At 33.5% G+C, this 26,746-nt stretch overlaps 3 protein-coding genes across 3 annotated transcripts; 1 reads left to right on the plus strand and 2 right to left on the minus strand.

Moving 5' to 3' along the window:
* Positions 1-339: 339 nt before the first annotated feature.
* On the minus strand, positions 340-14,210 carry LOC122027212 (alpha/beta hydrolase domain-containing protein 17C-like). The gene is made up of 5 exons (XM_042586132.1): positions 13,759-14,210; positions 12,623-12,659; positions 7,233-7,469; positions 7,050-7,097; positions 340-924 (listed from the first exon to the last, which is right to left on the minus strand). The coding sequence occupies exons 1-5, from the start codon at positions 14,061-14,063 to the stop codon at positions 658-660; spliced, it is 894 nt and encodes a 297-aa protein (XP_042442066.1). The 5' UTR covers positions 14,064-14,210; the 3' UTR covers positions 340-657.
* Positions 14,211-20,301: 6,091 nt separating this feature from the next.
* LOC122026707 (zinc finger MYM-type protein 1-like) lies at positions 20,302-22,287 on the plus strand. The gene has a single exon (XM_042585434.1). It carries the CDS (start codon positions 20,302-20,304, stop codon positions 22,285-22,287), a length of 1,986 nt encoding a protein of 661 aa, XP_042441368.1.
* A 99-nt stretch (positions 22,288-22,386) lies between these two features.
* Positions 22,387-24,957, minus strand: LOC122026708 (zinc finger MYM-type protein 1-like). Its single transcript, XM_042585435.1, has one exon. It carries the CDS (start codon positions 24,955-24,957, stop codon positions 22,387-22,389), a length of 2,571 nt encoding a protein of 856 aa, XP_042441369.1.
* Between the last annotated feature and the right edge of the window lie 1,789 nt (positions 24,958-26,746).

Here is a 26,746-nt window from a genome sequence, read left to right on the forward strand (position 1 = left end):
ATATAATCCTAAAGGTAAAAAGATTTAGGGAATTATGATTTTTCTGACAATTCCAACACTTCGTCATCCATCCTTTCTCTCACAGTAAGGCCTTCATCTAAAATTTTTGTTGCTTTGATATGATTTGTAAATATTATGCAAGAAATGATACAAAGAAAAAGTAAAATGTTGTGTGAAATTGAGAAAATGATGAAATATATATATATATACTAAATTTAAGTATTAATTTTAGTTTAAATTAAGGGAATTCTTCCATTATGCAAGCACTGAAGAAGAATAAAATGAACCTAGACAGAGATACAAGAGAAAGAGAAATAATATCAATTGCAAGACACAAGAAACAAAACAATGTATTTGCTTTAGCGCAAGTGTTTCCACAAGCCATCAATCTGGCAAATCATACAAACAAATAAACTCATGAATTTCATTTGGTCTACAGAGTCTCCTAAAGATTAGTATCTGTACATCTCTCTTAGATATCAATGCCAGAAATTCTCTGTGCAATTTTTTTTTTTTTTTTGGAGTTTGCTTTATCTCATCATATCCCACAAGAGGCTCCTGCATAATCCAGCTCTTCATTGTTCAAACGGTTGAGACATGATTAACTCAAATATCAAGCTTTGGAGCTTTTGGGATGACAACAATCTCTTTAACGCATCATTTCTTGGCAAACATCAGACACTTGTTATGTTTTAAATCCTCCTCCATGGTTGATGTTGGTGGATTATTGCTTTGATTCGGCTGTTTCACGAGTGAAAGTCTTTCCATGGCATTGATGAACTTCCTCAGATGCTTGATGTATTCAGGATATGTCTCTAAGTTGCAGTGGCCACCACCCTTAACCCAGAGTGGATCATACTTCTCTTTGGCTAGCTCCCACAAACGTTTTCCATGATTCCAGTCGACAATCTCATCAGCAGTTCCCTAAAAGAAGACGTCATAGCATTTTCATAACAGTGATACATCCTAATCCTACCAGAACACGGGGATTATCTCTTTTTCCCATATCATACTTGTACAAGTCTGTATCATCAGTAAATGAGACTAAATGGATGGAATTAGTGGACTTGCGACTTTTTCACAGCCTGTGGTAGAAGGAACTTAGCCATTGTTAATAGGAAAGGTGATCAGTAGCCACCATACTCTGGAATGATATTTCACAAGATCTATGGTCATTGTGCTGTCAAGCAGCCATCAAAATTATATGAGAATCTCTAACAACATAAGTTGTGCTTCTAAATATCAGATAATCTCTATTTAGCTCTATGAGAGCTCATATATTCAAAGATATTCGACCAGTTTGGGTGGATCCCCACAAAGCCCTTCATATTCATATGAAATCAAAGTTGTTCTGTTAATTGAGAGATTAACGAGTAAGAGAATTGCAATTATAACTTTTAGGATCTATCTACTGGTGTTTTGTTGCAACTTTTAGCCATTTGCTCATTAAAGATAGGTTTCTGAACTATGTTTAATTTGCTAGATCACTACAATCCCCTTTCTCTTTATGTTCAATCCTAGTTCGCATTTTTAGGTTCCAATAAATATATAATTATTTATTTTCCAATTGTTATTTATTTTCCAATATATATATATATATATATATATTAGGCGGTTGCACTAGCTTTTAGACAAATCTAGATGAAAGACAAAAGTGACAAAGTGGTTGCAAATTTTGCCTTTCCTATATTTCTTTATGAAGAAACTGCAAAAAATTCTTCCTTGTCCCTTTACTTATCTTTTTTTTCCCTTTACCTTTTCTTGACAAGGAATCACAACTTAAGAGGAATAGAAGGATGCAAAATAATAATAATAATAATAATAATAATAATAATTAATCGAATATATATTTATGTGTTTCAAAAAGTTAGAATACATCCATTAACCATATGAAAGAATTCTATTATATCAATCACATTAACATTACAACAACAATCAAGCTTTATCCCATTAGGTGGGGTCAACTATATGGATCCTTCTACGTCATTGGATTTTATCCCCTACTATATCATCATTTATACTTAAATAAATTTTATTTTATTTTATTGTTACTAACTAAGTCTTTTTTTGTCTTCTTCGTTTGATGTGTGTATTTATCATAGTTTATATCAAGCATTTATTGATCGTCTAAGTACATGTTCGTACCATCTTAAACGTCTCTCGAAGTTTTCCCTCAATAGATGCAACTTCGACTCTTTCTAATGCTTTTATTTCTTATTTTATTCATCCTCGTATGTCCACACATTCACCTTAACATCCTCATCTCTGCAACTTTCATCTTCTGCTCATACGCTCAAATTATAGCTCACGTTCAGTGTCATATAACATAATAGGTCTAATCATCGTTTTATAGAACTTCTCTTTAAATTTTAGAGGTACTTTACGATCACATAAAACATTGGATGCTCTCCTCCATTTCAACTATCCTGCTTATATTCTATGTAAGAAATCTCTCTTAATCCTTCCATCAATTTGCAAAAACGATCCTCAATACTTAAAGCTCTCCATTTCAGACAACTCGGCATCTCTTATTTTAACAATTGTCTCATTATATCTAATATTGTTAAACTTAAATTCTATATATTCTATCTTTACTCTACTTAGCCTAAAATCTCACTTCTAGTGTTTCCCACCAAAATTTTAGTTTAACATTTATTCTTTGACGTGTCTCATCTATCAAAACAATATCTGCAAACAACATGCACCACGGTATTATCTTGAATGTGTCCAGTAGTTCATCCATAATTAGTGTAAAAAGATAGGGACTTAGAGTTGATCCTTGATGTAACTCTATCTTTATTGAAAATGCTTCAGTTAATCCTTTTCACTCTAGTCGTTACATCCTCAAACATATTCTTAATTAGTTCAATATATATTATATTAACACCTCTCTTTTCTATAATTTTCAATATAATTTCTGAAGTATATATATATTTTCCAGCAAATATACAGCCATTTGTACTCGAGAGGTTACATGACATTTATGGTTGGTTGTCATGTGTTTAGCTCACTCATTTGGTTGCACCATTGATCTTTGTATATCTTGTCATGGGTTTATACAACCTCTTGAATCCACATAATTTTTCCATCCTTTTTCATCCCATGCAATTTTATGCTCATGTGTTCTTGAGTTTATGTTTGCGCGCACACATTTGTGAACTCCAAGCTTGTCTTCGAAGCTCACAACCTCATCCAATCACAATCCAATCAAACAAGACCAACGATATGCTTGGTTTCCTTTATCACTCAAAGTAGCTTAATTTTAGAAACTAATTTTTAATTCAATTGAGAAACTGACTTTATGACAATCTACTTCCATGCCCAAGTAAAGATCTATTATCCATTAATTAGATCCTACTAAACTTTAGTGGTTATGAAAACTAATTTCCAAAAACCCTAATATAAATGGAAATTAATTCAAATTTCAACGGAACACAATAGAGTTCCATCGAAAAACTATGGCATCCAGATAGATAGATAGATAGATAGCTTATGAAATTAAACTTTTGATAGTGGAATGAGATCAAGGTTACTTAGCTAATTAGTGAATGTAATGTCATTAACTATTTAGCCATTAGTGTAAACCAAAACAATTATAATAGCCTCCCTAGGCATTTATAAGCTTTTATGTTGTATCTATTTTGACCTTAGACAATTCTTGGGATTAATGTATTTCAATTTGAAGTAGTTTCACTCGACACTTGCATAGGTGACATATAAAAGAATCATGCTGCAGTCCAGTATATCCTCCTGGATGATATAAAAATCATTAAAAGCCTATCACTTAACATTACCCTTTACAGGTCACACCTCTATTGTCACAAGAATAATTTTTTCCTTTTAAGTGTCTTCCGAATTTTATAACTTAGTTATCTCTTTAAACCACAATCTTAAAGTCTCCAGTTAGCATGTTTGGGTTGTCACTACTTGACTCACATACGGGTTTTAGCCTTATTTATCTAGACAGGCAGTGCACTTGATCTCTAAGCCTTTGGTTAGCAGATATGTGAGATTCTTCTTTGACTTTGTATAGTCATGGAGATTATCCCACTAAAGATCAAAATTATGTAATGGTATTATATCTTCAAAAGATATGTTAATGTCTACCATTATATATTTTTACCATTATATCTTCGACAAATGTTTTGTTCAATAAGGAATGTCCTCTAATAAGATGTTCCAATAAGTTGCTCCAATAATGCTTTTCCCATCTCTATCTAAAGTCAAAAAGTTAGATTCCATAGTGGACAAGCAAACAACTTTTCTTCGAGAACTTCTAGGACATTGTGCCTCTCTAATGCTAAGCATATAACCACTCATGAATTTGAAGTCTTTTATATTGGATATTCCAGTTAGTATCTTATAATGTAGTTAAATATCTTAAATAGTGTAATTTGTATCTCATTATATATTTTAGGTACCTCAACATTTATCAATGCTTTCCAATAATCATTACCTGATTACTCGTATATTTGTTCAACTTACTGATAAGTTCATGGTATACATCAGATGACCAATGATTTACAATATTCTAGTTGTGATATACATTCTCCATTATTCATGGTATACCTGATTACTCTTCCTCAATTAGATGCACTTGATTTTTAGATCCTTGTGTTATCTTCCTCCATTAGATATGCCTAATTTTTAGAATTTTGCATTAAGTTGCGATGTTTCTGCCTTTTGGATCACTGTAAACAGCCTAGGATTTATTTTTCATATTCAACGATTTTTACAAAATCTTGGTCGGCTTTATCAATCTATACACATTATACAGATTGTCATCCAACGAATTGGATATAATTTTTATATAGGAAATATCTTATTTTACTGTCTTTTGGAATTGGTGCTAGAAAACTTTCTACAACTTCTCCCATTTGAGGGCAACCCATGGTCACTATGATCGTAATATTGTCGTGAATATTATATAGCAAGAGTAGCTTCATCTCCTTTAGGTGGTGAGCTTAACTTGTCAACGACTTAGTACAGCGGGATACCAGATTGGTGACTTGGGTCACAACTCAAGGGATAGTTAACACAACTCTTCAGATGGTTGAAACATGTCTTCATGTAGTTGTCCTGAACATGAGTAGGTGGTGCAGATATTACAGAATTGAATAATTGTTACATTAAGACGAGTTGGAGTCTCCTTTAAACATAATATTTACCATGCCAAGATGCTTACAATTATCGTCAATCATCTCCCAATATGTAATACATTTCATGTTAGAATAGGACTGCTTCAAATTTTGAGATCTGGTGAACCTTCAACGACTTAACCTTAGACCTCTTCATAGAATTTAAAACAAAAAAACAAAAGTGAACTCAAAGAGGAGAGAGTATCTTGAGTTGTAATGTTACGGAATAGGAGAAGATGGTCCTTTTTATAGGGGTGGCGTGTTGCTTGAGATTTCTTGGAAATTAAAACATTTCTTAATTTTAAGAAATTTCATAGAATAAATATTTCTTGAGTCAAGGGGTTGCATGGAATATTTGTGATGTGTGTAGCTTATGCAGTTGCCACACATGCAACCACAAGAGCTATCATGTGGACCATTGTAGGTCTCTCCGTGGGTTCATGTGACCTCTTATATCTAAATAATTTTTCCATCCTTATTCATCCCATGGATTTTATGCTTATGCATACTCAAGTTTATGTTTGTGTGCTTAGTCCATCGATTTTTTCCAACCTCATACACAGCTTGAACCCTCGTCCAATCGCAAATTGACTCAAACCAAATCCACAATATGCATATTTCTTTCATCACTCGAGTAGTTTAATTTTATTATATCCAACTAAACATCCATTATCAATTTAATGGATGTTTTAATTTGTCAGATATAAAAATCAATTTCCAACATAAGTGGGTATAGAGTTGAGAACCACCCTAGTCGAATTGCCAATTTGTAATAAATAGAGTTGAGGAACAAGTTAAGAAAGAGGGAAACTGGGAAACATATGAATTAAAAAATTGAGAAAAAACTGAAAATAAGAAATAGCAAGATAAATAATTAGAGGGAGAAATGAAAAATAAAGGAATCTTTTTGTCCTATTTTTTCACTCAATATATAGGTAATGATGCTTCTTATGCATGTTTCATGTTGCATATGACTTATAAGAAAGCATGTAATTTTGATGGTGTTAATTGAAAGCGTAGCTCTATTCCTATTATCATCTACTGGGACACATACACAAACAATGATATGTAACTAGGAAACTATGAGACTACCATTCAAAATGTGTCTCTGTCCCAACTATCTCTAGAGAGATGTACAACATGAACATTCGGCAAGGAATTACGCCCCTAGTGACCCAAAACAACTCCAATGAGTACTTCCATCGAAGCGAATTTAGAATTGGCACTTGGCCTTATGCCTGCAAGCACATGCCACTCGGATACAAAGGGATTTACATGAAGTAAACTCTAGAGGCATTCCCCTTAAAAAGGTGTCAATCATTGTGCCAAATTGCTCATTTTCTGCTAGTAAAATTCTATCTCTATGGATGCTTAGATAATCACTTGGCATGATGCCTAGCACTATCAATAATGCAAATTCAGATAGCTTGTTGGAGCACCGCATGTTGATGAGGGGACTGATGGGAAGAAAAAGGGAAGAGAGGGTGGAAATTGGGATAAAAAGGAGAAGGGAAGTGAATAAAGGGTAAGAGAACAAAGAAGGGTTATATCGAATAAAAAGAGGAAAGAGTAGGGCATAGGAGAAAATAGAAGGAAGAAATCAGGTGAAGAGCAATATAAAGGGAAGAAAGGGGAAAGAAGGTAAAAAATGTCCTTTGGGAGAAGAAGATAAGGCGAAGAGGAAGTAAAAAAAGGAAGAAAAAGAGAAAGAAGTAAATGATTCTCCCAATTACATTAAGGTAAAAACACATAGTACTCTTGAAGAAATTCAAGTAACAGAATATTATAAGCCTATCACAACCCTCTTATATTGTCTATTTTCAACACTGGAAAGATATACTACAGTAGCTACATCATTGTTTCTCTTAAGGAAAAAATAGTATAGAGAAATGACTGATATAAAAGACTTACATGAATAACAAGAACATGGCAGTTCACCTGTCGTATTTTGTCAATGTTCTGCAAACAAAAATCTCAACTTTCAAGACCATAACAAGAAAAAGAAATCTCAGATAAAAATGGAAAGTACTTGCAATAACATTAATACAAATAAGCAAGACATGAAAATCCATCAGAGACTAAATCAGAACTTACTTTAAAAATATCAAACCAGAATGTCACTTTCACAGGATACAAGACACGAATTCCTGAAAGAATTGCACTATGGAGGACAACCCCCCTCAGTTTCTGTAACCGTGCAGCCAGATGCAATGTTGGTCCACTACCAACAGACTGACCGTACAAAATGAGATCTTCTTCTTCTATCCCGTATTCATTCTTCAAACACTCATACACTGCTTCTATGTCGTAGTATGTGTTGAACTCAGATGGCTTTAGGAAGAATGGCCAATACAAGGGAAACATGGTTATGATCAGACACAAGAGTTTAAAGACAAAATAATTGATTCTGATAAGAAAATTCTTTGCTGAGAAATATTGGCATGATACGTCAAATTATAAGCTATCATACATCTACTATCAGTTCCAACTATTTGATGTCAGCTATAACGATCTTATCCCAAAATTGAGTTTTACTGATGCTATCATCTTTTAAGAAGTCATTTAGAAGCATCAAGTTGCTTTAAATGTATTATTATCCAACAATGTTCATGCAATAAACATAGGTATGCATATCACCATCTCCTAGATTGGCTACATGTCAAATATATCATTGCATTCATGATTCCTGTTAATTCCTTTTAGATTCCTTCCAACGCAAACAAAAAGGGCTTGTTAGATACTTCACCTAAGCGAGATGGCTAGCTTATCTATTAGCATGTCTAAATTCAATAAAATTCAACGTCATAAACCATCTTATATGTAAACTATTTCTAAATTTAAACAATTACTTCTAAGCATGATCTATACAAATGGAAAATTATGTCAAATAAAAAGTACATGGCAGCAGTGCTAATCACAAAATTTTGATTTGTGAGAGACAAAGAGTGATTATTCAAGTGATTTATCACAGCTAAATAGTATTGGTGTGGGAAAGCATGATTTTGTAACCATATATCCCTAAAAACATCATGGGATCATGATTCCTATGGAATATGATAACATAGCTAATTTCCTTAAAAAATTTATTATTATTTTTTAAAAGTTTGTTAGAGTTTTTATTGGGATAATTAGGGGTTTCATTAGAAAATTTTATTATTTTATACAGAATAAATTGGGTTATCAATCTATAAAAAAGGTTTAGAATCCAATCTCTGTATTGAATAAGTTTGAAGGCAATACAATTCAATTTTAAATATGGTCTAAGAGCCTTATGCTCAATTTTGAATTTCCTTCTTCTAGCCTTCATCAGTGTTTTCTTTTATGTTTTGTGTTGGTGTTAAGAGCACTGCATCAAACATATACTTTGATGTATGACTAAATAGAAAGTTAGGTTTGTTTGTGATATGACGAGTTTGTCGAGTTTGCAACTGCAGGTAACTTGACATGAGGCAAAGTCTTGGTTGGGAACTAGGCAATGGCAAAGACCTAGTGGGACTAGGCAATGACAAAGACCTAATTAAGAACTAGGCAGCAGAAAGACCAAGTGGAACTAGGCAATGGAAGTTCTGGTTAGAACAGACAGCAAAAAGACCTAGTGGGATTAGAAAATGGAAGTCCTAACTGGGAATCGAGTAGCGTAAAGACCTAGTGGGATTAGACAATGGAAGTCCTAACTGGGAATCGACTAGCGTAAAGACCTAGTGGGACTAGGCAAAGGAAGACCTTGTTGGGAACGAGTCAAAGTAGACCTAGTTAGGAACTAGGTGAAGGAAGTCGCTAGGAGCTGAAGACTTAGCAGTAAAAGTTTGGATGGGTTAGGGCTAGCTAGGAGTTGAACATTTAGCAAAGTCCTGAAGGTATCAGGCAAAGATAAGTAAGATTTCGAGCAATGGGTGTTGTTCAATGCCTACTTAGAGTATTACTATTTTTTTCTCATTAACTTTATGTTACAGGGAGCTACTCGACAGTTCTAGGCACTAGATGGGATCCGGAAAACCGGTTGGAAATAATCTTCAAAAGTCAAGATCTTCTAGGTGACCAGAGAGAGGTGGTGTCCGGAAGACCAAAGCAGCTTCTAGGCGACCGGCTCTAGGCGATTGGCGAAGAAATGATCCAGCGATCCAGAGGAGACGGTCAAGATAGGTGTTCGACCATGCTCCAAGGGCCCGGAGGGAGTCTAGACGATCGGAGTTCGCTGAAATGTTATCGACGAAGATAAAGTTTACAATCATGTCAGTATACTCCAAGTGACTAGAGGGACTTCCAATCGACCGAAAGAGTGTCAGATTAACTTCAACAGGGCTCTATAAAAGGAGGCTCGGAGTAGTGTTTTACAATCAATCAATCATTCTGGCATTCTGCTCATTGTGCTTCTACATCCTTGTGTTGACATGTTTGTGCTTGTGTTTCACAAAGATTAACGGCAATTAGGGCTTTTAACTTCTCCTTCTTTAAGTTGTTGTACATTTCTTATTATTGTGCTTTAATTTCTTGATTCTTGTTAAAAAAAAAGTTTCTCTACCTCCAAAAGCTTTATGAAAAGGAGAGTTTTTAATAAGAATCTATAGCAATATTAATCTTAATCTTGTTATAATAGATCTTGAGTATTGCATTCTCTTAATCTTGCTATATTTTACTCTTAAGTATTGCATGTTATTAGTCTTGTAATATTAGATCTTAAGTGTTACATTATTTTTGTTGTGCATACTTATTTTGTTTAGTTGATTTAGAAAACTTGATAAACTTTGTTTCCGATGTTTTGTTTGGTTATTTCCACTGCATATTTTGATTAGGCACGATCTTACATTTAGCTTTATTTTCTAAGACAAACTAGAATATTCGTAGTGTTCCTTTTACTAGCCTGAATTCCTTTTTCTGATCTACCGAAGTATATTAAATGAAGGTGAAAATAATGATTGTTAAACAAGGCACTAAATAATTTAAAAGCTTATGACAAAACCTTGATCATGGTATAAAATAATGTGATATGTGGGTCAGCATGGGTGGAATACCGGCACTAGAATAGTCCTTAGCATTGGCATGACCCTCTGCGACCTCGCGACGCCACCGAGGAAGTCATAAGGTCGCAGAGTCCTTTATTTTTTATTTTTTAGACAATTAATTCAAATTCCTTCTTTTATTCTTTTCACTCTAAATATTTTTTCCTCCTTGATATGTTAATTTTTTTCCTCCTCCTTTAATTTTTTCCCTCCATCCATTCACTAGGGTAAATAGAGAGAAAAAAACCTCTTTAATGATGGTTAATTTTTTCCCTTCATCCATCCATAAGATTATTAGAGAAAAAAATACTTTTTAAAGGATGGTTAATTTTTTTTCCCTCCATCTGTTCACCAAGTAAAAAGAACAAAAAAAAACTCTTTAATATGGAGGGAAAATTTGTTAGAAAAAATAAAATATACATTATATAATTTCTAATCTTATAAATATACTACTATGAATTAAAGTATTATATATATAAATTTGGTTTATTTTTAAACTTATCAAAATAAATGAAAATTAAATTCCCTTCATGTCTACTTAGTGGACTTTAACTAATCCTAACTTGACTCCCTCAATAAATATCAAGCATTTCACCAGATAATATCAAAACTTGAACTTAACATACAACATCTCAAATATTTATCAATAACAATCAGCTATAAAATCAAATATTAATAAAAATAATTTTTAAATAATATATACGTATTTTAAAAAATAACAAAGCCATATGGCCATGACACGACAGTGTATCGAAATTGTCATTCTGGTCATAAAAACAAAAACTTTGGCATGGAAAAATTTTAACCTTGAAGTTGATCATTATAGGGATGATCAAAACCAAATGTTCAAGATGATGTTGTTGTACTAAAGATTTCGTGGAGCAAGCTAGAGTTCATGATTTTTTGTAAGACTTAATCCAGAATTTAATCAAGTAAAAACTCATGCTCTTTGTAAGCAGGAAGTGTCATGCTTTAATGAAGTGTTAGCACTTGTTCGAGGGGTAATGGTGGTGGTAATTCAACAACAAAATTGGAAAAAATAAATAAAAAAGAATATTTTCTAAAAGTAGAAAGGTTGGGTAACGAATCATGATAGTTTATGGTTCGCCTATAATAAAAAGTTACTCCATATTTGTGATCTGTGTTGGAAGCTTCATGGCCAACCGCCCAATCGAGAGTGGGGAAATAAAAAAGAACAAATAAAGATCAATTCTCAGATGCATATGACAAATTCACAACAAAATGAAGTAACGCCAAAAGAGTAGGTGGATTAACCTAGAAGAGGTCGAGATTTCTTATTAGTAACCTTGACAAACCTTCATATATTAGCACATTGGTGTACTCAAGTATGTTCATTCTCTATTGGATTAAATGTCTCGAATACAACTTCTTTCAACTCTTGGATCATGGATTCAAGAGCTATGCAACCATTTAACTCATGTTATCAATTTATAAAAAAAAAAAAAGGTTAGGATCTCATATATTAGATAAGCTTTGAATTAATATAATTTTCAATTTCCAACAATTGTCACTTATAGATTTGCTAGAAACAATTACAAAGGACTAAAGGTTTCTAATTAATATACAAGTAGGTTCTAGAGATGATGCAGGAGGATCAAGGCATACGACTAGCCCAATAGGCTTGTGCTTCGTTCTGTGCTTTAAAGAGGAGGAATTGAAGATTCAAAACACGGCTAGCCCGTGTTATCTAGCATGGTTGCGTTCCATTCTGTGCCCAGACGAGGAGCAATCTAGCCTTCCAGCGAGAATCACAGACAAACTATTTTCTAGCATGGTCGTGTCCCATTCCGTGTCGTGACAAGGAGTCGTCCAACAAGGAACACGGTCAGCCCATATTACTTGACATGGTCATGTTCCATCATATACATGGTTACGGCACAAACGAGACTCGAACTTCAAAAGGTCATAACTTTTGACTCAGGATGAACCACAGGAGCTACAGCCACTCAAATCAAAACTCGTTCAGAGATCTATAATTTGTCACCGAGTATAACCCGTAATCTCCTGGTCTCAGGTCCAAAAAACATCGTTTGAGATCTTTTCAAAGGCTCCCAACAATTTTATCATTATATTAGGGTTATTTCTGTCTTTTTCACATCTTAGGGTTTTTGGGTCTATTTAAACAATTGTTTAGTTAGGAATTATCTTTTATTTTGAATCAATATTTTTTTATTAAACCTAGAGATGCCTTCTCTACGTTTTGCGAGTTCTCGTCTTCTCTAAAATTCCTTTATGAGATTCCGTCTCCAAAATAATCGATATTCTGCCAGACCTTTGATTAATCTACACACAAGTGGGTATATTCATGAAGGGCAAATGTAGTGACAAGTTCAACATTTCACTTCTTTCATATCTCTTAACAATACAAAATCCTTCTCATAATGTTAAAAAGAAATTTTATAAGATTCAAAGTAAACATATAAAAAAAATATTACTTTTAACTTTTTCGAGTGAAAAACATACCTTCCCTGTAGAAGCTCCATAACCTGAGTAATCATAACTGTAAAATAAAAAAAGTTCATTAGATAGTTTAGATTGCCTTTGATTAAATTTTAAAGGCTATATTTTCCATTTTAAGCCAAAAACAATATATTCCATTATCCAATCTAAGCTTGTACACAATAAAATTAGACCTGAACATAGAATATATGAAGCTGAAGAGCAGAAAGACAAAAAATGAAGATCAAATTGTTTATTCATGTAGCAATATGATTATATGGACATCAATTCTTCAAACCACTTTCATTCATAGAACAGTGTAAGATGACTAAATGTAACCCGGAAATCCCCGCATTTTGCTAACGCTACTAAATAAAAAGAACAAAGGGCGAAATGTTACCTAATCTTCCCTTCAATGTGTCTCATGCAGCTTAGGACAAATGAAGTGTAGTAGGTATTAGATGCACAAGATATATAAAAGCTTCAAATAATGGTGACTTTGACACCACGCTTGGCTGATTATATTCTCTTTTGGAATCCACATTACTAGAACCCTCACTTTAACAACACTAGATATAGAATTTGTGATACCCTCATCATAGGTAGAAAAATAAATGCCATGAGAAGCCTATTAACCACAATTGATACAACTGATATGCCACATAACGTTAAGCAAGCATGTAATGAGTCCTCTCCTTGAAACATTGGGTCGCAAGTTCAACATTTTTATTTTTTTCCTTTCAAAGATCTAAAATTCCCTAACCAATGATCAATCAAGATGTCAAAATTACTCGGATTGGAACAAATCACTATAATTCGTCCACGCCGATGGATAAGTCAGCATTTTTCACAAATTTTACGAACAGAAGCCCGTATTTTCATATTTATTATTCCTTACGTTAATGTTGAATCTATTCCTTGGAAGAAAATAAGTCTCTTGCATTTTTTTAGTTGTATCGCCGTGAAAATGAAAGGAATGCTTAAAAAATAAGATTCACAACAAGAAACTATATACAGAATCGTATCAACGAAAAAAAACTAAATGTTCCCACAGGAACATAAATCCAATCTTGCAAACCTGTAGGACGAAATGGGTGAAAAGAGAAAAAAGGGGAGAGAGCGAATACGAGACCGAGGATCCCGACAGCCTTGCCTCATACCTCATAATGTTGACGCGAAGGTGCGCCCGGAGCTCGAAGAAGAGGTCGATCATCTGGCCAATGTCGGCGGCGTTTCCGTGGGAGTAGAGGAGGGTGAAGCGGGCTTGGGGTTGCCGCCAGAAGGTGGCCACCACCCGGTTCCCGGCCTTGGTCTCCAACTGGTGCACCTCCACGTTCCGGTCAGGCGAGAGCCCCAACATGTGTAGCTTCCCCTCCCCGTCGACATCCCGAAACACCTCGTATGTCGGCGGCTCCGGCGGGAAGAAGGCCAACCGCGCCGCCACCGACGACGTGACGTTCCCCATGGCTCCGCCTCGGCTCGACAGGCGCCTCAGAGATCGCACCTTCCCAACAAATTAACGCAGTTCCGATCGACAGATCGCCATATCCACCCTCTCCTCTGCCTCTCTTCCTCCGTTCTATTTGCTCTTTTTTCGTATTTTATTTTCTTCTTCGGTAATTTTCTTAAACAGGTGGTCACGAGAGAAGTTTGCTAATTGATGGGAAATTTTCATTTTGCCCCATACGTGGACCCTCTTATTTTATCCCATTTACCCTTGTTTATTTGGAAGGATGAAAACTAAAAATTAAGAAAAAAAATTCAGTATAGAATAAACTAACATTCTTTTGTCATTTATTTATCATAAAAAATAGATAGATGAATTGAAAATATCTTTTTTTAAAAAAATATTTTTTATCCGATTTCAAATCGGACGAATGAATCTTTCTTTCTTTCCTTCCTTCCTCCCTCCCTCACATTGTTTTTTCTCACGCTCACGACCGTGAGGGGCCCTACACGATCGCCTCATATGGCCACAAGGACGCCCGTGGCCTTGTATTTTTTTTACGCGACGTGAATTTTATCTCATTTTTCTCACCATTTTCTTTTTTTCCCACCTTATATTCAGACCTCAAAATAAATAGTAATATAGTTTAAAATATTATATTATATTTTATAATATAAAAGTCCTTTCTATTTGACATTATTTTTTCTCACAAGCTTTTAGTTAATCATCAAAATAATACTCTTATCACTTTTATTATCTGAATTATTCCTTTTGACGTTTGGTTCTCTTCTAAGAATCAGAATGGGAATGGATATCATAATATTACATAATGAGAATAGGTATGAGCTTGAATATCATTCTTAAAAATAATATTTGGTTAGTTGAATATTTTCAATCGGAATAAACCTAAATTTCTTTTTTTTACCCTTAGAGAAAAATAAGAGAAAAAATTAGATGGAAGTGAAAGTTGAATGTGAGATAAACATATGATGAGAGAGAAAGTGTGATGAGAGAGAAAGTGTGATGGAAAAAATAAAGAGAGAGAATGTGTGATAAGAGAAAATGAGGAGAGAGAGCGTGATAGGAGAGATTGAGAAGAGAAAAAATATGATAAGAGAGAAAGTGTGTTGAGAGAGAAAGAGTGATGGGAAAAATAAAGAGAGAGAAAGTGTGATGAGAGAAAATGAGAGATTGAGGAGAGAAAGTATGATAAGAAAGTGTGATAAGAAAAAAAATGTGATGGGAAAAAATAAAGAGAAGGAAAGTGTGATTAGAAAATGAGGAGAGAGAGTATGATGGAGGATAATGAAGAAAGAGAAAGTATGATGAGAGAAAATATGGAGAGAGAGTATGGTAAGAGAGAATGAGGAGAGAGAAAGTACGATGAAATAGAAAGTATGAAGAAAAATGATAAGAGAATGAAGAGAGAAAATATAGAGAGAAAATGGTAGAAAATATGTAATGAGAAAAAATAAGGAGAGAGAAAGTAGGTTGAGAGAGAAAATATGATGATAAAATGAGGAGTGAGAAAGTATGATGAAAGAGAACAAGGAGAGAGAGTGAAATGAAAGAAAAATTGAACAAATGTACTAAGGATATTTTCGTCCAAAACTTAATTCTTATTCTCATTCCATCAAAACCCAAGGGAGTGGGTGGGTTTTATCCATATCTAAATTTTTTTATTTCATTCCAAAATTTTGATTCCATTCCCATCAATCAAATACAAGATTGGGAATGAATCCATTCCTTTATTCCCAAACCTCTAAATCAAACCTCTTAATATCGCAAGTGTAACAACTATAAAGTAAGTGTAGTATGTTGTAATAGTTTCTATTCATAACTATGGTATATATATATATATAAACGAAATTCTATTTAATTCAATTGCATAAATTTTAGTTATTATATGGGTAAATTTGTATGCAGTCCCCAATCATAAACTCAACTTTGCATGCAGTCCCCATTGACCAAAATCTTTGTTTCCACTCCTTATTCCAAAATAATAGACACTAATTTACCTAATTTTCCTTGATATTTTCAGGTATAAAAAGTCCAAAAATGAGTATAATTTTTCTTAAATTCAGCACATTAAACTAGAATTCAATATATTTTCTTTCAAATTGAGCACAACTTTTTTTCCACTTTAATTAGATAAAAAATATATTAGATTTTCTTTAAATGATACTTAATTAGATAGAAAATATACTAGATTTTCTTTGAATTGTGTTGAATTTAGAATGAATTATATTAAGTAGGAAAAAAGGTCATGTTCAATTTGATAGAAAATATACTGGAATCTAGTTTAAAGTGCCGAATTTAAAAGAATTATACTTATTTTTAAATTTTTTATACCTAAAAAATATGAGGGATCAATTTTAATAGAAATATATTGGATTCTTATTTAAAGTGCTGAATTTTGATAGAAATATACTGGAATCTAGTTTAAAGTGCTAAATTTAAGAAGAATTATATTTATTTTTGAACTTTTTATATCTAAAAAATCTGAAGGGTAATTATGCATGATATTTGCATGAGCGTGATCGTTGTGAGCGCTTTCTAATTTATTTTAATAATTGATTGAAAAATTTTATAGGATCAAATCAATCATCTCATAATTAATCAATGAGATTAATTAAATTTATTAAACTTTTTTACTGATAACCTACACCCAAGTGAAATTTTTTAAACTCTTAACACTAGTTGCCGCCAGATGTATTATTACGATGATTAACAGAAAAAAAAAATTAAAAAAATTCTTTTGCCAGGAAAAAGTGGTCGCATTTTTCAGCCTTTCTTTGTAATTTAACCATAAGCCGAAAATATATTTAATAAACTAATTATCTTCAATTGCCAAATTGATTGAATAAAGATATTAAAACTTTTCCATACAAATTTTATTTTTTTATTCAACATTCAACTTTGATTAAAAAAATTAAAATTTGTAATTATAACATTCTTTTGTTAAAGATAAACTATACTGATCCTGTCGAGAAGCTGAGAAGACGGACCTGTCGATGTGTCGTGTCTGGAAGGTTGATCGCATCCCCATGACCCGGTGATGAGCTATCTTCGATGTTGACCAAGTCATCCGAAGCCTCCTGGTCAACAGTACCTGTAGCCAGCGACCGGATTGACATGGTCTCTGGTACCCCGGTGCTCGAGGCGGGTCCCACGGATATATAAGTAGCCGTATAAAATAGAGCAATAAAATAAGTGACGAATATGAGAACGTACTCTGGCCCCGGGGGCGCCCTCGGATAAGTGGATGAGCTGATCGAGATACTGACCGAGTCGTCGTGGCCTTGAATAGTAGATAAATGTCCGCCCGGTGAGTAGTTGGCTCCAGTGACTTGGAGCCGGACGCGATATGGATTCGTAGGACGACGCACTGTCCGACTACAACCTCGGCTCGCAGGCCGGAATACAACAGCGGTACGGCCGAACACTCCATCAGCTCGCAGGCCGGGATACAAGAGCGGCACGAAGGCCGAACACACTCTCGGCTCGCAGGTTGGAATATATGCATAATACGATACCTGAGCCCTCAGAGATACTCGGAGGATGACGACTGCTGCCAGGAGTTGTCGACGGTTGCGGCGGTGGCTGCCGGAGGTGGCGGCGCTGGCTGCTTGAGGCGGCTATGGCGTGCTTTCCGCGGTGGCTCTGGAGCGGGGAGGTGTAGACGCTTGCTGGAAGCATCGCGACGGCATCCACTGCCATCGGGGGCGGCGGGAGTCACCAAGGTCGGAGGAGAAGGGAGGAGGTGGCCCTCCGTCGCTGGCAGATCTCTACGGCGACAATAGCGAGAGATCAAGAAGAAGCCTTTGCTTCTATCCCTGATGGTGGCAGCAGACAACAAAAGCCACCCCCCCCTCCCCCGCGCGAGGTTGTGATGAACAGTGCACCCCTTTAAACAAAAAACCCTACTCCAATCAAATGACCAACCTGTCCTTCCTCTTCCCCCATTTCCATCCTATGTCATAATCTGCATCCGGATCATATACAATAAAAAAATATAAAAAATAAACAATTAAATTAGAGTATTTTTTAATTTTTTAATAAATTATGAGAAGTAAAATATAATAAAATGAAAGTGTAAATAAAGGGGTAAATGAAATTTCTCTTAATTAATCTTCAAAAAGTTGGCTAAAACCTTAAAATTGAGTGCCTATCCAAACTGTATTGAAAAGGAATTAATATAAGTGGGGCCGGATTGGATATGACATACTTATTCGGTGATTTTAAAAATTGATGTGATTTGTTGTTATTATTGTTAATTTAGGTATCTAATTTTTTTTTAGAATCTAGTAATTTTAAAGATAATTTATTTGATCCTATAAGAATTTTTCATTAATTAGTAAAGTATATCTAAGAAGTGTAGATAGATCATGACTAACGAGCTAGCATCATAAGTAGTTTAAACATCGCTAAAGCTGTCAAACAGACTAACCTATAATACGATGAGATAGCCTTTTGTCAGGGCAGGATCTATCGATCCATTATCTTGACAGATTGAAAAATCTTCAACCCAACCCAACTTAAAAAGTGATTGCAGGCTCAACGAACTAACCCACGAGCCCACCAAAAAATAAATAACTAAAAATATATAGAAAAAATTATAATTTTTAAATTTATGTTACATATTAAGTGGGTCAAACCCATAATCTCATTGAATTTTCTACTTTAATTTAAAATTTGGAATAAATTTTATTTTTTTTTCTCAACCTATGGATTGTGGACTAATCCAAGTTCGTCATGAGCTGACACGCATGAATCGCAAGCCCAATTGAATCGATCTATCTTAATCTATCTTTACATGAATTGATAAACTTTCAATCTAATCAACTATACCCCACTTAAATTAATAACTTTAAACATATGTATAATATGTCCGGCAAGAGATTCGGACTTTCACTGTATAGAAGTCCATCCTATTTGTTATCATCCCATCGTATCCTTAGGACAGAACCGGCCCTGATGCGGTCAACATGGGGCTGACGCACAGGGCCCCACTTCTTAGAGGGCCCATTTTAACTTATGTAAAAAATTTAATTAAAAGGATCTATTTATAAATTATAAACTATTATGGGTTTTTTTGTAAAAGTGCCAAAAAAATAATCATTGCTCTGCATCTTCGCTAAACCTAAAAGTGCCGCCTTTTCTACTTTTGCTGTTCGCCGAAGGCTCGCTGTTCGCCGAAGGCTCGCATAATTCGTCGAAGGCAGGTAGTATTATTGGTTAAATAAAGTTAATTATTTATTTACTGTTTACATGTTCGGATGACATGCAATTAACTTGTACAATCATACAAATATGTGATTTTCATGCAAATATTTGATTTTCTTCCACTTGTGCAATTATCCAAACCCTAGAAATTATTCTTGGATTTTGCTGGTGTGAATCTAATTAGCCCTGTTCAGTCTGTGACTTCACACTCACCTGAGAAAATTAATTCTATTCTTATTATTAGTCAGTTAATTAATTAATTATAGAAATCAATTTTCCAATAGAAATTGATGAGAATTCACACAGACAGCAAGCTTCCATATGCTAGTGGACAAAGTGTGCAGTAATTCTATTTTTTTTTTTTTGGTTGCTGTAAAAATAATTTTTCTTTCATAGAGATTCAACTTGCAACTTCGAGATCAATGCGTAGCAGTAATGATCCATTAATTACTCAAACAAAGATTAATGTATCATCTAAACTAGTAATTTGAAGTCCATTAATTTGTTCACATTTTACTACAATAATTAGATTTGAAGGTGCAACTTTCATTTCAATGTAAATAATTATTATATACAAAGACTATTTGATAGTACACTTATCTTCATATGAATAATATTTTTCCTTTTCATATGTTTTACTTAGCAATTAGCATGTTGTTTTATTCCATGATAAATGTTAATATGTTTTCTACAAAGTTACTTCTCATTTTTAGAAAATGAAGTCCCTATTGCAAGATTTCTAATTGTACAAATGTGAAATGCAAGATATCAAACTCTTAACTTGTAACTTATCAGCTTGTAGAATTTTACCTATCTACCTTACATTCATGTGCATATATGATTAAGTTATTCATACTAACTTGTGATTGTGTTTCTCAATAGCTTTATGGAGTAGAGATTCATTTTCATAGGAAATTACTTCATATGAAATTGAGTTGCAAAATGAACATTTTATAATAAATGTTTGTCTAATATCTATAATAAGTGGTTGTTTGAGAGTTTGATTTTTTTTTTTTTGTAGAAAATTAGAATGTCTGATACTAGGAAGTATCTATCAGGACATGATAAGCGGAAAAAAAGAAAAAGAGTTGAAGAATTTATTGAGTCTCAAAGAGGAGCAATTGACAGATTTATTGTCAAAGAATCGAAAAATTCATCACTTGAAGATTTGGTTAATGAAGAAAAACAAGAAAACAATGGTAATGAATTACATGAAGGCTTAGCCATTGAAAATGATATAGAGGGAGACGTGAATGAGATTGAAGACAATGAAAGTGGTGATGACTTAGACTTTAAAAATAATTATTCTGAAAGTGATGATGATACTACTAATGAAGTGAATGAAGAACCAAGTTCATCAATTCCACTTGACATTTTTTATCCTAAAAATTGGGAGAATTTAGATCCCAAGTGGAAGGATCAATTAGTGGAAAAGGGCCCTATAAGAGATGTATTAACAGGGAAAGGTCCCAAAGATAGATCAAATAGACGATTTTCTTCAGATTTCTATACTCGGATTTTGCCAAATGGTCAAAAGCACCATAGAGATTGGTTGGTCTACTCACAAGCACTTGATAAAGCATTTTGTTTTTGTTGCAAGTTGTTCAAAAGGGCGCCTCAACCAAGTCAATTAGCAAATGAGGGATACTGTGATTGGGAGCATCTTAGTAGTAGACTTAAAGAACATGAGACAAGTATTGAGCATATCAATTATTATGTTAGTTGGTCTGAGTTGCGTATCAGGTTAATGAAGGGTACAACAATTGATCATGCTATTCAAGATCAAATCAAGAAGGCAAAAGAGCATTGGAGGAAGGTATTATACCGATTAATTTCACTTGTGAAATTTTTGGCTAAACAAAATATAGCATTTCGTGGTAGTAATGAGAAACTTTATGATGATAACAATGGAAATTTTATGGCTGCTGTTGAGATGATTGCTGAGTGGGACTCAGTGATGAGGGAACATATTGAAAGAAATACACATCATCATTATCTTAGCCACAAAATTCAGAATGAATTGATATGCTTGTTAGCTTCTCAAATAAAGAGTTCTATTCTTGAAATCATTAAAAAAGCTAAGTTCTTTTCTGTAATACTTGATTGCACTCCTGATGTTAGTAACCAAGAGCAAATGACTTTAGTTATAAGATATGTTGATGTTTCTACAAGCCCAATGAAAGTAGAAGAATACTTTTTGGGATTTTTAAAAGTGGATGATACAACAGGACAAGGCTTGTTTGAAGAATTGCAAAATGTGTTGAAGAGTTTTGATCTTGATATTGATAATGTGAGAGGGCAGGGATATGATAATGGAGCAAATATGAAAGGGAGGCACCAAGGCGTACAAAAAAAATTGTTGGATATAAATCCTAGAGCATTGTATACTCCATGTGGTTGTCATTGTTTGAATTTAACACTTTGTGATATTGCAAATTCCTGTGGAAAAGCGAAAGACTTTTTTGGAGTAGTACAACGGATTTATACAATATTTTCTCATTCTACAAAGAGGTGGAAGATTTTGATAGATCATGTAACGGTAAAAGGTTTAACTCTCAAGCCATTGTCAATCACTCGATGGGAAAGTCGTACTGAAAGTGTAAAAGCAGTGGTACTTCAAGCTCAACAAATCAGAGAAGCTTTACTTCAAGTTGCAGAAGAAAAAGACACTGACTCTAAAATAAGAAGTGAAGCTAAGTCTTTAGCAACATTTGAACTTGGAAATTTTGAGTTTTTAGTGGGTATGATTATTTGGTATGAGATATTGGGTAAAGTTAATATTGTTAGCAAAAGCTTACAATCTGAAAACATGCTTATTGACGTTGCTATGACCAAGATTAAGGGGTTAATTGCTTCTTTTGAAGAGTATAGAGAATCTGGATTTAGACAAGCTATCAATACAGCAAAAGAACTTGCTTCAACAATGGAGATTGATCCTGTTTTTCCTGAAAAAAGACAAATATATAGAAATGGCCCTTTAAATTCATATAAAAATAATAAAATCGATACTATATAATAATTCATCAATAGAACACATAAACTAAAATCCATAATAATGAAAACATTATATTCAATATTGTTCTCAGTATTAGAAAATGAAAAAGAATTATTACAATTAACTATGAAAAACTGATCTTCTTGCAGTTTTATTTGCAAAGTCATCGATCAATTTTTCATAATTGAGTTTTTCTAAAAACTCACTCTCAATCGAAATCATAGCTAATGCATTCAATCTTGTTTGGGTCATGGTTGATCTCAAACAAGATTTCAACAACTTCAATTTAGAAAAACTTCTTTCTGCAGATGCGACAGTCACCGGAATAGTTAATAATATCCTGTATGCAATAAATGAATTCGGGAAACAATTCATTCTTTGCAAAAAAATTAGTATTTCACTTGCTGTTTTTGTTTCCTTTGGCAGAATATGTTGTATGATTTTTAGTTCTTGATATAAGTCATCTCCATCCAAATCTGAAACATCTTGTCTTGTACCATTTTTTCTTTGTAGTTTCCTTTCAAGATTCTTACAACGAGCTTTCAAGTCCTCATCAATCAATGAACTCAACTTTTCAGCTGTGAAAAGAAATCCAAAAAGATCTTCATATTCCTCATATTGCTCAAACCTTTTCTTCAATGACCCAATTGTTTGATCTACTATGAACAAGAAATAATGAACTCTAAAAACTTCCTCAGCAGATTCTTGAGGTAGTTTCGAAGACTCATATGTAACCTCATCAAAATGCCTTTTTCTATATATTTGTCTTTTTTCAGGAAAAACAGGATCAATCTCCATTGTTGAAGCAAGTTCTTTTGCTGTATTGATAGCTTGTCTAAATCCAGATTCTCTATACTCTTCAAAAGAAGCAATTAACCCCTTAATCTTGGTCATAGCAACGTCAATAAGCATGTTTTCAGATTGTAAGCTTTTGCTAACAATATTAACTTTACCCAATATCTCATACCAAATAATCATACCCACTAAAAACTCAAAATTTCCAAGTTCAAATGTTGCTAAAGACTTAGCTTCACTTCTTATTTTAGAGTCAGTGTCTTTTTCTTCTGCAACTTGAAGTAAAGCTTCTCTGATTTGTTGAGCTTGAAGTACCACTGCTTTTACACTTTCAGTACGACTTTCCCATCGAGTGATTGACAATGGCTTGAGAGTTAAACCTTTTACCGTTACATGATCTATCAAAATCTTCCACCTCTTTGTAGAATGAGAAAATATTGTATAAATCCATTGTACTACTCCAAAAAAGTCTTTCGCTTTTCCACAGGAATTTGCAATATCACAAAGTGTTAAATTCAAACAATGACAACCACATGGAGTATACAATGCTCTAGGATTTATATCCAACAATTTTTTTTGTACGCCTTGGTGCCTCCCTTTCATATTTGCTCCATTATCATATCCCTGCCCTCTCACATTATCAATATCAAGATCAAAACTCTTCAACACATTTTGCAGTTCTTCAAACAAGCCTTGTCCTGTTGTATCATCCACTTTTAAAAATCCCAAAAAGTATTCTTCTACTTTCATTGGGCTTGTAGAAACATCAACACATCTTATAACTAAAGTCATTTGCTCTTGGTTACTAACATCAGGAGTGCAATCAAGTATTACAGAAAAGAACTTAGCTTTTTTAATGCTTTCAAGAATAGAACTCTTTATTTGAGAAGCTAACAAGCATATCAATTCATTCTGAATTTTGTGGCTAAGATAATGATGATGTGTATTTCTTTCAATATGTTCCCTCATCACTGAGTCCCACTCAGCAATCATCTCAACAGCAGCCATAAAATTTCCATTGTTATCATCATAAAGTTTCTCATTACTACCACGAAATGCTATATTTTGTTTAGCCAAAAATTTCACAAGTGAAATTAATCGGTATAATACCTTCCTCCAATGCTCTTTTGTCTTCTTGATTTGATCTTGAATAGCATGATCAATTGTTGTACCCTTCATTAACCTGATACGCAACTCAGACCAACTAACATAATAATTGATATGCTCAATACTTGTCTCATGTTCTTTAAGTCTACTACTAAGATGCCCCCAATCACAGTATCCCTCATTTGCTAATTGACTTGGTTGAGGCGCCCTTTTGAACAACTTGCAACAAAAACAAAATGCTTTATCAAGTGCTTGTGAGTAGACCAACCAATCTCTATGGTGCTTTTGACCATTTGGCAAAATCCGAGTATAGAAATCTGAAGAAAATCGTCTATTTGATCTATCTTTGGGACCTTTCCCTGTTAATACATCTCTTATAGGGCCCTTTTCCACTAATTGATCCTTCCACTTGGGATCTAAATTCTCCCAATTTTTAGGATAAAAAATGTCAAGTGGAATTGATGAACTTGGTTCTTCATTCACTTCATTAGTAGTATCATCATCACTTTCAGAATAATTATTTTTAAAGTCTAAGTCATCACCACTTTCATTGTCTTCAATCTCATTCACGTCTCCCTCTATATCATTTTCAATGGCTAAGCCTTCATGTAATTCATTACCATTGTTTTCTTGTTTTTCTTCATTAACCAAATCTTCAAGTGATGAATTTTTCGATTCTTTGACAATAAATCTGTCAATTGCTCCTCTTTGAGACTCAATAAATTCTTCAACTCTTTTTCTTTTTTTCCGCTTATCATGTCCTGATAGATACTTCCTAGTATCAGACATTCTAATTTTCTACAAAAAAAAAAAAATCAAACTCTCAAACAACCACTTATTATAGATATTAGACAAACATTTATTATAAAATGTTCATTTTGCAACTCAATTTCATATGAAGTAATTTCCTATGAAAATGAATCTCTACTCCATAAAGCTATTGAGAAACACAATCACAAGTTAGTATGAATAACTCAATCATATATGCACATGAATGTAAGGTAGATAGGTAAAATTCTACAAGCTGATAAGTTACAAGTTAAGAGTTTGATATCTTGCATTTCACATTTGTACAATTAGAAATCTTGCAATAGGGACTTCATTTTCTAAAAATGAGAAGTAACTTTGTAGAAAACATATTAACATTTATCATGGAATAAAACAACATGCTAATTGCTAAGTAAAACATATGAAAAGGAAAAATATTATTCATATGAAGATAAGTGTACTATCAAATAGTCTTTGTATATAATAATTATTTACATTGAAATGAAAGTTGCACCTTCAAATCTAATTATTGTAGTAAAATGTGAACAAATTAATGGACTTCAAATTACTAGTTTAGATGATACATTAATCTTTGTTTGAGTAATTAATGGATCATTACTGCTACGCATTGATCTCGAAGTTGCAAGTTGAATCTCTATGAAAGAAAAATTATTTTTACAGCAACCAAAAAAAAAAAATAGAATTACTGCACACTTTGTCCACTAGCATATGGAAGCTTGCTGTCTGTGTGAATTCTCATCAATTTCTATTGGAAAATTGATTTCTATAATTAATTAATTAACTGACTAATAATAAGAATAGAATTAATTTTCTCAGGTGAGTGTGAAGTCACAGACTGAACAGGGCTAATTAGATTCACACCAGCAAAATCCAAGAATAATTTCTAGGATTTGGATAATTGCACAAGTGGAAGAAAATCAAATATTTGCATGAAAATCACATATTTGTATGATTGTACAAGTTAATTGCATGTCATCCGAACATGTAAACAGTAAATAAATAATTAACTTTATTTAACCAATAATACTACCTGCCTTCGACGAATTATGCGAGCCTTCGGCGAACAGCAAAAGTAGAAAAGGCGGCACTTTTAGGTTTAGCGAAGATGCAGAGCAATGATTATTTTTTTGGCACTTTTACAAAAAAACCCATAATAGTTTATAATTTATAAATAGATCCTTTTAATTAAATTTTTTACATAAGTTAAAATGGGCCCTCTAAGAAGTGGGGCCCTGTGCGTCAGCCCCATGTTGACCGCATCAGGGCCGGTTCTTGTTTGAATAATTATCTATGTTTTATAACTATAGTTGTTATGAAGTAATAATGAGTTATATTGATGCAGGAGGAGAGGAAAAGATAGTGAATGTGTATGTAAGAAAGAGAGATTGCTATTCGGAGGTAGATTTTCATATTGATAAGAAGAGCAACAGAAAAAGCCTAACCCAACCTCGTTTTAACTGTCTTCCTCAATTGCACGGCAAGGCAAAAAGAACACTTCGCTTCCGCCAGAAGTAGAATTCAATAGCAACAATCAACAACCTCAAATGAGACGGCAAATTTCTATTAGAAAATATAAAATAATGATCTAGTTTCAAGAATTTGACACAAATTAAATATATAAATTTAAATTTAGGAAGAACTTGAATATGGTTGAATTGTCATTATTCTTTCAATACTACTCTTGATTTTGAAACCCTGTGGAAGGAGGAGGAGACTAGTTTTCCGGAGAAATTATGATGACAACTCATAAATCTCTTCAACAATGGGGAGCAAGAGAATAATTTAATTG

Source organism: Zingiber officinale, chromosome 10A (genome assembly GCF_018446385.1).
Source record: "Zingiber officinale cultivar Zhangliang chromosome 10A, Zo_v1.1, whole genome shotgun sequence".
Lineage (NCBI taxonomy): Eukaryota > Viridiplantae > Streptophyta > Magnoliopsida > Zingiberales > Zingiberaceae > Zingiber > Zingiber officinale.

Excerpts from the sequence above, each read along its gene's own strand:
- LOC122027212 (XM_042586132.1), bottom strand. The coding sequence starts at position 14,063 with ATGGGGAACGTCACGTCGTCGGTGGCGGCGCGGTTGGCCTTCTTCCCG. Across the intron at positions 12,660-13,758 it reads CTTCGCGTCAACATTATGAG|TTATGATTACTCAGGTTATG; the intron begins GTATGAGGCAAG and ends TTTATTTTACAG. Across the intron at positions 7,470-12,622 it reads ATGGAGCTTCTACAGGGAAG|CCATCTGAGTTCAACACATA; the intron begins GTATGTTTTTCA and ends TTCTTCCTAAAG.
- LOC122026708 (XM_042585435.1), bottom strand. The coding sequence starts at position 24,957 with ATGTCTGATACTAGGAAGTATCTATCAGGACATGATAAGCGGAAAAAA.
- LOC122026707 (XM_042585434.1), top strand. The coding sequence starts at position 20,302 with ATGTCTGATACTAGGAAGTATCTATCAGGACATGATAAGCGGAAAAAA.